Below are 16,221 nucleotides of genomic sequence, written 5' to 3'. Positions count from 1 at the left end.
ATCTTCTGGAGAGTCCAAAAGTGGAGAAGTTTCTTCCCTTATTTTTTTTTCTAGGACCTGTGAACACACAGTATCTGATGAATTGAGGACTAGGAGAGCTCACCTCTCCTCCATTCTGATAGACACCAATCTGGAGTAAGTAAGAGACGAGGTGCTCTAGTCTTATTCACGTCTCTGTTCTGTGTATCTCCTTAGGTAATGTGATACCATGTGAGGGCTGCTGACTCGAGAAGAGGCCCAGAACTCTTGGCCAGACCATGGAGTCTCCTAATCACACTTTCCTGGACTCTTCTGTTTTCTTCCTTGTGGGCATCCCAGGTCTGGAACAGTTCCACCTGTGGCTTTCACTCCCTGTGTGCTGCCTGGGCACAGCCACAATTGTGGGCAACATAACCATCCTGGTTATCATTGCCACTGAACCAGCCCTGCACAAGCCTGTGTACCTGTTCCTGTGCATGCTTTCCACCATCGACTTGGCTGCCTCTTTCTCTACAGTCCCCAAGCTGCTGGCCGTCCTCTGGTGTGGAGCTGGACACATCTCTGCCCCTGCCTGCCTGGCACAGATGTTCTTCATCCACGCCTTCTGCATGATGGAGTCCACCGTGCTGCTGGCCATGGCCTTTGATCGCTATGTGGCCATTTGCCATCCACTCCGCTACGCCACTATCCTCACTGACACCATCATTGCCCGCATCGGGGTGGTAGCTGTGGTGCGGGGCTCTATTCTCATGCTCCCGTGTCCCTTCCTCATTGGGCGTTTGAGCTTCTGCCAAAGCCATGTGATCCCACACACATACTGCGAGCACATGGCAGTGGTGAAGCTGGCCTGCGGAGACACGAGGCCTAACCGTGTGTACGGGCTGACGGCAGCGCTGTTGGTCATTGGGGTTGACTTGTTCTGCATTGGTCTTTCGTACATCCTCATTGCACGAGCTGTCCTTCGCCTCTCCTCCCACGAGGCTCGGTCCAAAGCCCTGGGGACATGTGGCTCCCATGTCTGTGTCATCCTGATCTCTTATACACCAGCTCTCTTCTCCTTTTTCACCCATCGTTTTGGTCGCCATGTCCCACTCCATATTCACATTCTTTTGGCCAATGTCTATCTTCTCTTTCCACCTGCACTTAACCCTATGGTGTATGGAGTTAAGACCAAAGAAATTAGGGAAAAGGTTGTCAGGGTGTTTCAAAGGGGGCAGGGAACTGGGGCCAAAGCATCTGAGTGACCCAGGAGCATAGTAGGGACTTGGTCCCATGATGAGAAGACTTTCGAGAATAAAGGATCCTCAGTGTTTGAGACTGGAGAGGGGTTTTAATAGAGCTATGGTGTCCTCCATAGTACCTTCCCGATCATTTCCAAGAGAAACACATCGCGGAGAAGATCGAGTTGGGTCAGGATGTTACACTTCCCTCCAGGAAATATAACAGGGGAAGAGTCTTCCAAACTAAGTTGGAAGAACCTCTGCATACTCATTGGAATTCTCCTCACTCCCTGCCTCTCTCCCAATACATCAGGCATGGATTTCTCATATCCTAATTTAGGCTGCTGTGCTACCTTCTGAAAGATCAGAAGATAGGACCGTACAGCCACAGTTAAAGAAATCAGAGCTGCAAGGGACTCAGGCGTGTTTGCACTAATGCTATGTTTCTCCGTTAGAACTTGAAGCCAAGACGCGAGAGAGAACTCACCAATACTCACGATATTAGCAGGTAGCAGATCAAAGGCTTCAAACTTAACACTCCTTTGGTGCAAAACAATAACACGTCTGTGGATGAGGGCACAGGATAGGCTGGGAATCGCTGTTTCTCATCTTGGCATATTCATGTCACAGATATATTTCTGTCTCTAGTCTCTAGGGAGCCAACCTGAGTCTGAGTGACCAGGACGTAATTCCCGGACAAAGGGAATTACATGTTCATAAAATTACACACACTGATGTAGAAGGAGAAAAGGCCCAAGTTGACCTGAACCCATCAATCTAAGCCAACACGATGTCGTGGCAAGTGCTTAATTGCATCCTTTGAAACTGGGATTGGAAATTGTTACTGTACATCCCGAGTCTTTCTGTTTTCCAAAAGGAGTAGCTTCGGACAATTGGCCTAACACATTTCATCGAGAAATTAACACTTGTATGTAAACGTATTGATGGCGCTCACTGTCCCCTTGTCATCCTCTCACTGGCCATCTCGCACTGTCACGAGGACAAGTCGGAAGATCCCCGCTGTAGATCACAGACCCTCCCACATCCGTCCTGGAGGCAGAAGATGAGAGAGGAGCTTTTAAAAGCTTCCATTCTCAGGAATATGAGCGTTTTGATTATGATACATCACTCAGATGAGAGTAAACCGTTTGCAAACGTTCAATAACTAATGCTAAGAATTCAATAAAGCATGCAGAACACCGTCTATTTTTTCAAATGAAGACAATCATTACACTGTGTTCTACAGGAGGCTTGCTAGCGGGTGGAGTGGCATTGGTTTCAATTAATTTTTTATTATAATCTTCAAATGGAGAGCATCTCAGTGGATTTTTGAGAAGTTGACACAATTCTAAACACCCTAGTTCATCAGCCAAATTTCTATTTTATGTTTCAAAATGACCCTACAAGCCCTACAACCCCACTCCGGAACAATTACGGGCTCTGTGTCACATGTTGCTCTATTCACAGCGGAGCTCTTGGGAAGAAACTGCACAGACATGCAGACTGCAAGCACCGTTTGTTCATAATTTTAGATTTTAACTGAGATCTCGCTACATGGCCATGCTTTCCCTGCTACATGGTTTATAGTTCTCTGTTTTTTATCATACTCCACTCTCTCATACAGCCCTGCTCCTCGGGGTTTTCGCAGTCCGTTAATTTCTATTCTGGAAATAAAAATGGAATTATTAGAAGTCAACGGTCTCAAATTCTAATCTTTGTTTTTACATAGACAATCTTTCTTTCCTCATTTATTACTGCATTTGTTTATTACTAATTCCTTTGATTAGCAAAGTTTTCAAAATATGCTCTTGGGGGCTCAGACCATCACTCATTTCTTCTATTTCTTGTGTTCACAGTGTGTTTGAATGTACTGGATTTTTTACCCAAGAGCAAAATTTCTCTTGACCTCAGTGACTTCTTTTTTGGGGGGCCACACCCATGGCATATGGAGGTTCCCAGGCTAGGGGTCAAGTCGGAACAGTAGCTGCCGGCCTACACCACAGCCACAGCAACAGGGGATCTGAACCGTGTCTGTGACCTACACCACAGCTCATGGCAATGCCAGGTCCTTAAACCTACTGAGCAAGGCCAGGGCTCAAACCCACGTCCTCATGGATACTAGACGGGTTCGTTACCACTGAGCCACAACAGGAACTCCCATTAGTGACTTTTTTATGCAAGTTTCTGGAAAATATATATATATATATTTTTTTGCTATTTCTTGGGCTGCTCCCATGGCATATGGAGGTTCCCAGGCTAGGGGTCCAATCGGAGCTGTAGCCACCAGCCTACACCAGAGCCACAGCAACGCAGGATCTGAGCCGCGTCTGCAACCTACACCACAGCTCAGGGCAACGCCGGATCGTTAACCCACTGAGCAAGGGCAGGGACCGAAACCGCAACCTCATGGTTCCTAGTCGGATTCGTTAACCACTGCGCCACGACGGGAACTCCTGGAAAATATTTTTGGAGCAAATTATTTCAGCCTCCTTGATGTCTGTTTGTAATCTGGCTTCCACCACAATTTTAAGTTTCCGGTGAAGACTGTCTTCAAAGCCACCAGTAGTCTCATCTAATTGGACTACGTTACAAGTTGTATCACTGGCCAATTACCTCTCCAATCAGTCTGCTGTGACTTCTGTGACACCACTCAATGCCAGCTTTTCTTCTATATCTATGCTTTCCTTCTTATTCTCGAAGAAATGATATTAAATAAAAACAAAACCTCAGTGAGGTCCATAGGAAAAAATAACAAAAACATTTCAAAACTGAGTACTATAAGGCTAGACATTTTCTTTTCTTTTTCCACGCTGATATATAATAGCTCCAATACAATTTGGGGTTTTCTTTTTTAAAATTAACAAAAGCAACATATGTGGGTATGCACAAACATCATTTTTTTAAAGTCAACTCTGGAACATACTATGCATATAAATGTAATTGAACTGACCTAGCATGTTATGAAAAAAAATTAGGATTTTACAGGGATTTAAAGTTCTAAAAAAAACTAGAACTATAGGTGTTCCCATCATGGGTCAGTGGAAGCGAGTCAGACCAGCATCCATGAGGATGCAGGCCGGATCCCTGGCCTTGCTCAGTGGACCAAGGACCGGGTGTTGCCGTGAGCTGTGGTGTAGGCAGCAGACGCGGCTCAGATCCTACCTAGGAATTTTTTTTTTAATGTCAATCTGGTTGACCTGAAACAAACAGGCTGACAGATAGTTCTCCAGCAAAGCAAGTCTGTTGGGAGCAGCAAAGGACTTGCCATCTGGGCTCTGCCCCCTGCTGAGCCCCGTGCTAGTCCCAGCACGTCACTCCTAGAGGAGAAAAGGAGTGTGGGTAGGAAACAGAGTCCATGGGGTTTTGTTTGTTTGTTTGCTTTGGCTTTTTGGTTTGTTTGGTTTTAGTTTTAGCTTTTATTTTTTTATTGGCTAAGTCCTTGCCAGGAAAAAAATTGTTCTTCCTGTCTTTTCCCTTCCTGTTGGGCTCTACTATCCTTTTAGGGTGAGATAGCTCCCCCTGCTGGTCTTGCAACTCTATTTAATTGAAGTTTCTGTTTATTAATTTTTTACAGTATCTTTAGTCATTAAACAACTCTAAATTTAAATGGCATTCATATATCAGTTTGTCCAGTAAAATTGGTATAGAGCTTCTAAACATAAGCTTTTTCTTTGTACAATACAGTGGAAACTCATACATGACTAGGAACTTGTTTTAAATAAATAATAAGACCAGAGTGCCATACATGATTCGTGAACAAGTATATGTGTTGAAGCATTTTTATTAAATTATAATTTTAAAAAACAACTGGGCATAAAAAGACAGAAAATATTTTAAAATATTCTATTTAATAAACATTTATGCAGACTTAAATGTCCTCTTTTGGAAGAATATTTAATGTGCTAGTTGTACACAATTATTTTTTTATTTTTTTAATCCTCTACATTTTATTATTTTTTTATTATTATTTTTTAATAGTTATTTACCCAATACAATTTTTTTTCTACTGTACAGCATGGTGACCCAGTTACACATACATGCAAACATTCTTTTTTCTCCCATTACCATGATCCATCGTAAGTGACTAGACAGAGTTCCCAGTGCTGCACAGCAGGATCTCATTGCTTATCCTGTACACTCAATTATACACACAGCAATATATGTGTAATGATATATCATTCCATTTCTATTAAAGCTTCTACCTGGGCATATGCTCATATTAACAAAGTCTAAAAATACACTAATAAATGTTATTTCAATGAAGTGACAAAAATATACTTTAAAAGAGTGATTTAATAAGTGATTGTGTGAATAAATTATTTATATATTTAAAGGTATTCAACTTAGTTCTTTTGGGGCTTTTGCAAAACTTAATGGGGAAAGAAACTGAGCCCTAGAGTAGGGAAATCACTAGTTTTTTTTTTAAATTAAAATATCTCATTTCTGATCTATGCCCCACTGTACAACTACACTCATATTCATATAACCAGTACATACATGCAAAATTGCATTCATACGTACACGTGTGTATACATACTCATACTGGTTTAGATATTCATCAATTGTCCTTTGAACACCCTGGAGGTTAGCTTGATTCCAATACCAGCTATGTCTCTGATGCTTTGAAATATTCCTTTGGGATATTAGGAATATATAACACTCACTTTCCTTCAGGCTTAAGTCAACAGTCTTCACATCAAGAAAATCTTGGGTTAAAAATTTGCCCAGAGACTGTGATGCTTCGGCAGCCAAGTTCATGGAAACCGAACCTGCTACATATCGCCTCCTTTCTTTGCCTTCCAAAGCCTAACGTGTCTAAATCTAACAATATAAGGGTCAGTGACAGCAGAATTTTCAATTTAGCCATAGAGGTAAAGAGGAGAATGGATCTAAGATGGACGCGAGCTGTTTTTCTTTTTTTCCCTGAAGACACAAATGTTTTATTCTATCGATCCAGGCACAAGTCAGAGGAGATGCATGGGGATAGTGCGAGCTCTAGTGGAAATGGTTATTCCTCGCTGTTGAAAACATTTATATTTTCTCAATTAAAATGATTACAACACCTATGCATCTGCATAAAGAATCCTTCAAATACGTAGGAGTGCTTGGGTGGAAGTCAGGAATGAACTACTGCCGTGTCAGGGAATAATGGAAAATACACAGAGAACTGTTCTAAGTCACCAGGATCGTGTTTCAATTTCTTCAGCTGCCCACTTGCTTGCCCCTGTTCTTATTACTTGAATTAGAATCTGTGTATAAATCCTCTCATTCTTATATTTTAAGCCAATATATATTTTGCAGCTCTATCTACCAGGAAGAATCTATTTTCATGTCCAAAGAATTGAGAAGGGTATGGTTGCAGGAGGAGTGGAAAATTACTGCCTACGCATTTTGGAAATGGGGAGTTCCCTTGTGGTGCAGTGGGTTAAGGATCTGGCGTTGTCACTGCAGGGGCTTGGGTTGCTACTATGGTGCAGGTCTGCTCCTTGGCCCAGGAACTTCCACATGCTGCAGGTGCAGCCAAAATAAATTTTGGAAATGAAGATTGATGATGAGTGGTATATAAATTTGCACCTAGTTTATCTTTTTACAGTGATTTATGCATTTACATTCTGCTTTTAGAGGCTAAATTTGTGTTTTCCAAATTTTAGTCATTAACCTACAATTCAAGATTTCTTTCTTTTTTCTTTTCTTTTCCTTTTTTTTTTTTTTTTTGGTCTTTTTAGGGCTGCACCTGTGGCATACGGATGTTCCCAGGCTAGGGGTCGAATCAGAGCTGTTGCTGCTGGCCTATGCCGCAGCCACAGCAAGCCCAGATCCGAGCCATGTCTGCAAACTACATCACAGCTCACAGCAATGCCAGAACCTTAACCCACTGAGCAAGGCCAGGGATCAAACCCACAACCTCACGGCTCCTAGTTGGATTTGTTTCCACTGTGCCAAGACGGGAACTCCCCAAGAATTCTTAAAGTATTCTGACTTCTGCACTTTTCAGTATAACATCTGAAAAAAAGCTAGCTAAGATATGTCCCTCAGGCTGACTGTCTCCTTAGGAGAATCCTGCTGTTCAGAAATTGATAAAGTATGCCAATCTGGCCTGGCCCAATATCTAGCCCCACTGCTATCCCCCTGATGCCCACATTCAAGAGAAACCACTATATTCTATCTTTTTCTCAAAATATGATATTTTACATTTTTCATTTTTCATGTTGATTTTTCTGTCTGGAATATGTACATAATTACAAATATTTAAATGATATGTCAACAAAAACAGCTTTGGGGAGTTCCTGCTCTGGTTGCAGGGGGTTAATGAGCTGGCTTGTCTCTGTGGCAGTGCCAGTTTGATCCCAGGCCCCAGGGCAGTGGGTTAAGGATTCTGCATTGCTGCAGCTGCAGCTGGGATTCAATTCCTGGCCCAGGAACTTCCACATGCCACAGGTGCAGCCACAAGAGAAAAAAAAATTGCTTTAGAAAAATAGTCACAAAATGTTCATCTTTTATAAACGGATACATTTGGTCTATTAAAGAACTAAGCAAGTTAGACATCAAAAGTATTTGTTGAATACTTCTATAAAAGACTGAATGAAAAGATAATACACACAGGCAGAAAAATCCATTTGGTTTAAATTATGTTTGTGTTCAGGAAGATTTGTTATATGGCCACTGAAATGTACCTTGAAGAAAAGAGGCAAAAGGAATGAAGACATGGTGATGAAAAAGATTTTTTTTTTCTCTTACGTCTTTCTAGGAGGATCCACAAACACCAGACTAGATTAATGATCAAATTAGCTTGATGATGCTTGTGCTGAACCAGACAGATATGAATCCACGCTCCTTCCTTCTCACTGGGATCCCAGGACTGGAGGACCTGCACCTCTGGATTTCCTTCCCTTTCTGCTCCATGTATGTTGTGGCTGTGGTGGGGAACTGCGGGCTCCTCTACCTCATCCGCTGTGAGGACTCCCTGCACAGGCCCATGTATTACTTCTTGGCCATGCTCTCCCTCACCGACCTTGTCATATGCTCCAGTACAATCCCTAAAGCCCTCTGCATCTTCTGGTTCCATCTCAAGGAAATCAGCTTTGAAGAATGCCTGGTCCAGATGGTCCTTGTCCACACCTTCACAGGGATGGAGTCCGGGGTGCTCATGCTCATGGCCCTGGACCGCTATGTGGCCATCTGCTACCCTCTGCGCTATGCCACCATCCTCACCCATCCCGTCATCGCCAAGGCTGGGCTCTCCACCTTCCTCAGAGGGGTCTTCCTCATCATTCCCTTCACGCTCCTCATCAAGCGCCTGCCCTTCTGCAGAGGCAATGTCATACCCCACACCTACTGCGACCACATGTCCGTGGCCAAGATATCCTGCGGCAACGTGAAGGTCAATGCCGTCTATGGCCTGACGGTGGCCCTCCTGATCGGGGGCTTCGACATCCTGTGCATCGCCGCCTCCTACACCATGATCCTCCGGGCGGTGGTCAGCCTGTCCTCGGCAGAAGCTCGGCAGAAGGCCTTCAGCACCTGCACGGCCCACATCTGTGCCATCGTCTTCTCCTACAGCCCAGCTTTCTTCTCCTTCTTTTCCCACCGCTTTGGGAGCCACACAATCCCTCCATCGTGTCACATCATCGTGGCCAATATCTACCTGCTCTTGCCTCCAACTATGAATCCTGTTGTCTATGGGGTGAAAACCAAGCAGATACGAGACTGTGTCATAAGGATCCTTTCAGGTTCTAAGAACACAAAATCCCATGATTTATGAAAAAGGAAAATTTGCCTCAGATAGGATGAGAAGACAAAAATGCTTCTCTCTGTTTGTTTAGGCAAGAGACTTTCCAAGAATAGGCAACTGACCTTTGCCAAGAGAGCAAGGTCCATCCCCATTATATTTTTGCAGACTAGCAAATAATTTTCCTGCCAGATCAACCTCCACATGAGTTTTTCACCTCCAGGTTCTCTCTATAATGCAGGTCTCAATATTATCAGGTTCCAAGAAACAAAAATACCCATTGGAAGTAGGAGCAATTTTCCTGAAAACTGAATCTTGTGAACCCATGGATCTGGGGCCAGATGACTGAAATTGCTGTTTTTAATTGTGATTGGAATTTCAATTTAAGAACAGATTTAGCTTTGAAAAGAATGCACTGTGTATTCTCTTTATTCACCAAAGTTCTTTGTTTTCTCAATGACATCTTAAAGATGAAACTAGAAAGTTTACCATGAAGACAATAATATAATGACGTGTAAGACTCTGTGCGTCTTTTAAGAAACCTAGAAACCTGGTATCTGAATAGTTTTCTCCTTGCCCAAGTCTTTCTCATAATTGCTTCCTCCCAGGTAATGAGTTTTCTCTTTTTTGAGAAAGATTTCAAAGGCTGCATAGTGTGGAGTGAGACGTAGAGTAATGAAATTTATGAAATATTTTAATAAGTGCATTTCTATGAGTACAGCGTTGTGCAGGACCGTGGGTACTTCTCTTCTTTTGAGCTGAAAATAAAACTAATTGATTCACTTAAACATTTTCTGTGTAATATTCAGCCTCTTTCTAAATTAACATGAAGGTGAGAGGCTATGACGAAATGCAGTTTTGTAGCTTTGTCTCAGATGTCATAAAACGGATTTCAGAGTCTCTTTTTCCTGCACAACTTTCAAGAATGCACGTTGCCTTCCTCTGATGTGGTTACTTTACACTAATTTCTATTTTCTGATATATCTTCTAGTATTTTTCATTTTATAAAGGCACAAGACACATAAATGTTCATCGCAAAATTCGCATATTTTTCTGTCCACCTTGATAGCAAAATGTAACGAAAGATTGCTAATATTCATTACCTCTAGTCACTCATCCAGAAATAATTCTCACCCACCTCTGGCTTTATCCAGAATACCTTTCATGCCAGCATTTCACTGAAAGAGTTTTGATCAGTCTCACATGTTACTTTCTTGCTCTTCCATCCCATAGGTTCTCCTCTGTGTCAGTCTTGCAACACTGGATATAACTGAATTGCTCCTTTGTCCATTTTCTTTCTTCCACTTCTGGAACACCCCACACATCCCATGTTGTTCTTCATTCTCATGGAAACTACTGATGGTCTCCTGTGCCTTTCCTTTTCTTCTGGATTCCTTTAAAGTAGCAGATCCCTGGGTTAGGTCCTTTCCCCTTATTTCTCTATCAATAACCATTTACGTCTTGTATGCCTGTGAATCCCAAGCTGATAGACTCATTAACAAGTTTATTGAAGCTCATGAGTATTTTCAAGGTGAAGTAAGATTCATGATACCTTTTACTCAATGCCACATCAACACTGTCTTTTCTAGATCCATGTCTTGTTCTGTTGTTTGCTTTGCTTTTATCTCTGAGTTTCACATCTCCTCTCAGGTCTTACCCATTGGCATAAGTTCTTAGATATGGGACTACAAAGTCATTTACTGAATGTTTCCTTTAGAAACCTATATTTGTTTTATTTTGTTAAATATTACTTTGTTGCTTATTTTTAATTTGGTTGTTTTAAATGTTTGTTCTTTATATTTGACTTTTGCTTCTAATTATTTTATAGACGCTCATAGACACTCATAGCGTGCCACCACCCCTGTTTTCTTAATCATTTTCTGATTATGGATATCCAAGCTTTTTCAGTCTCCCTGTCCCCAGAAGTAATGCCATGATGAACACCTTTCACATGTGCACACATATACACACAGGTCTGCATCCTTATGGAACAAGGGATATTTTATTTAGAATATACACAAAGTGGGTTTTCAGAATCATGATCTCTGCACATTACCTTTAATGTAGCAGTCTTTATACTCATGGTGAACTTTTCAATAGAAACCGTGGGAGCCAGAAGACAGTGAAATGATATTTTTGAAGTTCTGAAAAAAAACTTCCATCTTAAAATTCTATTGTACCGAAAATATTCATCAAAAAAGAAGATAAAATAAGTGTTTGGTCACCTAAAGTATGTTATTCAGAATGTAGAATAATGATTGCTACTGAAAGACAGAATTATGGAAATTAATGTAACCACTAGAAAGAAAAGAAGGGTGAAAATGAAAAATATTTACTCTTTAAAATGGGGAAAATAAATCACAAAGGGTCTAAAATTATATAGAGCTGAAAAATATAGCCATAAACTGAAAGGGTGGGAAAGGAGTTAATGAGGTTGCAATCTTATAAAATTCTTATATTGTTAAAGTAATAAATGTGCTACCTTAATAGACATTAAGAGGTAAAGAAAGCATGTTTTAGTACCTATATTAACTCTACAAAAGAAAGAAATGCATAACCAAAAATTAACATTGGAGAAAATTATACTAACGACAATAATAACACCTATTTTATTGGTTCAAAAATGGCAAGAAGAACAAAGGAAAAAACAGATGAGACTAAACTAAGACAGTAGAAACCTAGTAAACTTAAAAAAAGACAGTAATTACATTAAGCAATCAAGTTGAAAGAAAATGAAACACAACATTAGAAAACACCCTTAATAAAATGTCTATGATTTTAAAAGATGCATACTGTATATACAAATACCAAAAAAACCTTGTGTGGCTATTAACATAATAAATATTAGCAGTGATAAAATGTAGCATTTTGTGCTGATTACAGTAGCAAGCCAACAGAAAACTATGAAACAACCAATTCTGAATTTTCTTAATATCATTATAGATACACACACACACATACATACACACAGAAGAGACTGACACAACAAGAAGGAGAAAGTAACAAGTCCACAGTAAAATTATAGTTGGATCTTTTAACACATCTTCTCAGTAACTGAAGAACAAGGAGTTGGACAAATCAAAAGAGCTGTAGAAGATCTGAAGAATACGTAGCTTAACCTGATTGGTCAACACAGAGAACACATCCAATCGCTTTAAGGTAGAGGTTTTATTTCTCAAATGCAAATAAAGCATTTACTAAAATAAATAGTAATAGGATATTAGAAACAACTGTATGCTAATACACTTTAAAATGTAAGTGAAACAGATATATTTTTAAAACAATACAACGGATCTAAGAGGAAATGTAATGTCATAAACATATTCAAGAAATTTAATCGGTTACCTAAAAATCTCCATAATCGTGTGTGCTTGTGCGTACATGTGTGTGCTGGGGGTTGTTTGATAACACATTATAACCAAACGGGATATATTCCAGGAATTCAAAGTTGGTTTAGAGTACAAAAGACTTTAATTTAAAATACCACGCACTACTGTATATGGAATGCGTGAGTAACAAGGACCTACTGTGTAGCACAGGGAATCTACTTTGTGCTGTGTAGGGACCTATATGGGAACATAATCTGAAAAGGAATGGATATATGTATACGTATGGCTGATTCACTTTGCTGTACACCTGAAGATAACACAACATTGCAAGTCAGCTATACGCCAATAAAACTTAATAAAAAATCAAATAAAATAAAATACCACAAAGTAAAGAGGAAAAAATATGATGACTATTTTAATAGTTTCAGAAAAAATTGTTTTAATTGAACATTCATTTCTGGTAAAAGCACAGTAAACTAAATTTAGAAGAAAATTTCCTTAGCTTGATACAAAGAGCCCTGTAGCTAAATTCCTAATTAATGATGAAATACTAAAATCTTTATCCATAGGAGGATAATAATACAAAAATGTCAATTATTCACATTTCTACCCAACATTCTACTAGAGGCCCAAACAATAGAATAAAATAGTGAAAGGAAATAAAAGACATTAATATTCAAAAAGTTTGAAACCAATGAAAATGGAAGGACAACACACCAAAGCCTAGGGGATGCTGTAAAAGCAGTTCTTAGAGGGAAAATTATAACCATACCTCCATATACTCAAAACAGAAAGACATCAGATAAACCACCTAATTATACACCTCCAGGAATCAGAAATAGTTAAACAAACTAAGTGCAAAGTTAGCAAAGGAATAAATAACAAAAATAAGAGTATAAGTAAAATGGACACTGGAGAAAAACAATATGAAAGATCAATGAAATTAAGATCTTATTTTTTTTAATGATGCAAAACTGACAAACCTTTAGCTAGACTAAGAACAAAGGGAGAAGATTCACATAAATAAAACCATAAATGAAAGAGGAGACATTGCAACTGATACCACGAAAATACCGAGTCATAAGAAACTACTATGGATTATTATATGCCAACAAATTGGATAAACTAGATGAATGTCTTCTACGTTCCAAAGGCTGCCAAACAATATAGTGGGCATGCCTTTTTCCTTCTCAAATTGTTTCTTTGCTCTCTGGGACCACTTTTCCTTTTGCTGACTAAGTGATCTCACATGGATGCTTCAAAGGCACCTCACGTTTGACAGACCTAACCTGAGCTTAGTCTCTTCCTCTGCAACTTAGTCTTTTTCCAACCTTCCTTAAGAACGTGAATGCCGTCCCATGTCATCCGACTGCATATACCAGGAACTTAGAATCATTCTTCAGTCTTAAAGATGATCAATTTCACCTCCAGCTTAGCTTCTAAATCCATCTGTTTTTCTGCATCTTCACTTCCTCTATCCCAGTCCAAGATGTAGCCATCTCTCCCTTATATGGCGGTTGCCTCTCTGATTTACCTAAATTTATTCTCGTGACATCTAATCTGGTCTCCGCTTTGCTGCTATGTAGGAAGTCTCCACTTTCAGTTGACCTCCCTCCTGTTCAAGCATACATTTGCTTGTAATTTTTTCAACAGCACTATTTTCCACCATATGTCATTTTCCACCACATCTCAAAGCGAAGCCATGTTTATCCTCTTTTATTATATTGCACATGCCAGGATCCCTCTCTTTTGAGCATCTTAGACTTCCTGTAATACTTGTCTGCCTCCCTTTCCTCCCACCAAACACATGCCATCGTTAACTCACGCTCGAACAATATTTAGCTTCAGCACAATCTGGCATTGCTTTGGGAAAACCTTTCTAACACCAGCACTAAGTTAATTCCCCCCCATTATCAGTGCTCAAATCTCTGGATACTTTTGTTTCAAAGAATATAGACATATTCTTCAGTCCCTAGTAATATGTTTGCTTGATTATTTACTTAATATTTTATCCCATCTCCCCAACTAGATCAACATTTCCATGGGGACAGGGACTACATCAGCTTTATTGATCATTTTATGCCTAGCATGTCTTCTAAATACAATAGCAATTCAATATATATATATATATTTGAGGATGGATGAGTAATTTCTTCTTTAAGAGTATTTTTTAAGTGCAACATCCTAGCCACAGAATTTAAACTCACGTACATATCTGTTCATGCGCACTATGGTAGGATCTTCTTGTGTTCAAAAAGGATTTTTTTTTTTAGTGTTTATGCAAGTTTTCCCATTACATTACTAGAAACATGTCTCTGAGTTAATCTCCTTTCCAGCCTCTTGGGATTCAGCATCTTAGGAACTGAGCTTTCTCCGTGGGCCAGTCTCTCCTTAAGTCTCCAAAGGAAGTCGATTCCCCTTAGATCCCTGAGTTACTTACTACTTCCCATAAATTCCGGAAACTCAAAATTTCTGGGCTGTGAGTCATCTGAGAACACATGTGTAGCCCGTGCGAAACCTCCTCTTGCAAAAAGCTGGTTCTTTTTTGTTTGTTTGTTTGTTTTTTAACCTGATAGGAAACCCTTGCCATTAGACTGTGAGTCTCAGCTCAGAACCACGGTAAGTACTAAACCCTTGAGCACTGGTTAACTCCCTCTTTCAACAACTAATCATTAACCTGTATTCACGCTGTTTTGACAACGCCCTTGACAAGAGATTGCTGCCTGCCCCCATCCTAGCAGGATATAGAGGCTTGGAGAGACTTTTCAAAGGGGTTATTAGAAAACATAACTATTGTTTGGTGCTCTAGGAACTACCTCTTCTAAAAACTGCTGCCAGATTATCTTCAGGAGTCACATTTTAACTGTTTTACATAACAGAATCCTGTCCTAAGTCCTGCTAAACTCTAATTGCTGGGGGAAAAAAAAAAAAGGAAAACAATTCTTTTCTTTCTGTGAGCTCAAACGTGCTCCTTCTCTTAACTGTATCACACAAATATCAATCCGGGGAAAGCATTTAGAGAAGATGGGGAAAAAATCAAAGATACGAGCCTGTGTATTTGATACAAGGATGCATAATATAAATTAATATTTGACTAAAGTACCAGGCCTTGTACAACCAAATGGGTTACACACTTCCAACTTTCATGATGGAGATATTTTTCTGGAATCCCTGTGAATTCTCTCATCTAAAAGACCAAAGACAAAGCTTCATCCTAAACCTGCTTTTCTATTATTCGTTAAAACTTGTTGTGCAATCCGTTATTGTTGACTATAAAAAAAAAAACTTGTTGTGAATACATTTGGATAATTCACCGTTCATCAAAAAGGATGATTTATCTCATGATTAAGCAGTATGTGCCTATTCAAATATACAAGTAGCAAAAAAAATATGAAAAGAAAGCACCTACTTGTTAATATGAATCTTTTTTGTAGATGATACTACAGAAGAATTTTAATTCCTTACAGAATTGTCTCCCATATTTAAAAGTAATTGTGTCAAGAATAAGCCTATAGGTAATTGAGCTAAATTGTGAGTAATCTAAACATCTTACTTCAAAAATTTCATGTTTTCTGTTTTAAAAGCTCATTTTCCAGTCTCCTTCTTTCTCATTGATATATGTGGTATAGCTTTCGGCATGGCCAAAGCATTGCTAATTAAATACCTTGCAAAATAAACAATGTAAGATACACAGAGACAAAGCCAAGAGATGATACTCAGTAGATTTGCTCAAGTCAGAGAGGGTTGTATGCACCGTGACGGAATTTGAATTGCATTTGAAAGAAAGCGTAAGGTCATACATTGTTTTAAGCAGAGAAATAACCGTTGCAGGAAGCCCAGACTGCAGACAAAAAGGGAGAAACACGGGGAGAGACACGCATGACCAGGTGAGATTACCGAAGAGGTTCATGAGCAGAGCAGAAAGGAAGTCAATACGGTAAGGCAGCAGTTGTCGGTGGAAAAT

The 16,221-nt window shown here is 39.7% G+C and overlaps 2 protein-coding genes across 2 annotated transcripts; both read left to right on the top strand.

Moving 5' to 3' along the window:
- Positions 1–248: 248 nt before the first annotated feature.
- On the top strand, positions 249–1,223 carry LOC125112199 (putative olfactory receptor 52P1). The gene has a single exon (XM_047754413.1). The coding sequence runs from the start codon at positions 258–260 to the stop codon at positions 1,221–1,223; it is 966 nt and encodes a 321-aa protein (XP_047610369.1). The 5' UTR covers positions 249–257.
- A 6,772-nt stretch (positions 1,224–7,995) lies between these two features.
- Positions 7,996–8,961, top strand: LOC125111837 (olfactory receptor 52N4). The gene has a single exon (XM_047753956.1). It carries the CDS (start codon positions 7,996–7,998, stop codon positions 8,959–8,961), a length of 966 nt encoding a protein of 321 aa, XP_047609912.1.
- The last annotated feature ends 7,260 nt before the right edge of the window (positions 8,962–16,221 follow it).

Source organism: Phacochoerus africanus, chromosome 11, assembly GCF_016906955.1.
Source record: "Phacochoerus africanus isolate WHEZ1 chromosome 11, ROS_Pafr_v1, whole genome shotgun sequence".
Taxonomy (NCBI): Eukaryota; Metazoa; Chordata; class Mammalia; order Artiodactyla; family Suidae; genus Phacochoerus; species Phacochoerus africanus.
The sequence above is the reverse complement of the archived record's forward strand: the minus strand, read 5'-3'. Positions and strand labels throughout refer to the sequence as shown.

Excerpts from the sequence above, each read along its gene's own strand:
- LOC125112199 (XM_047754413.1), top strand. The coding sequence starts at position 258 with ATGGAGTCTCCTAATCACACTTTCCTGGACTCTTCTGTTTTCTTCCTT.
- LOC125111837 (XM_047753956.1), top strand. The coding sequence starts at position 7,996 with ATGCTTGTGCTGAACCAGACAGATATGAATCCACGCTCCTTCCTTCTC.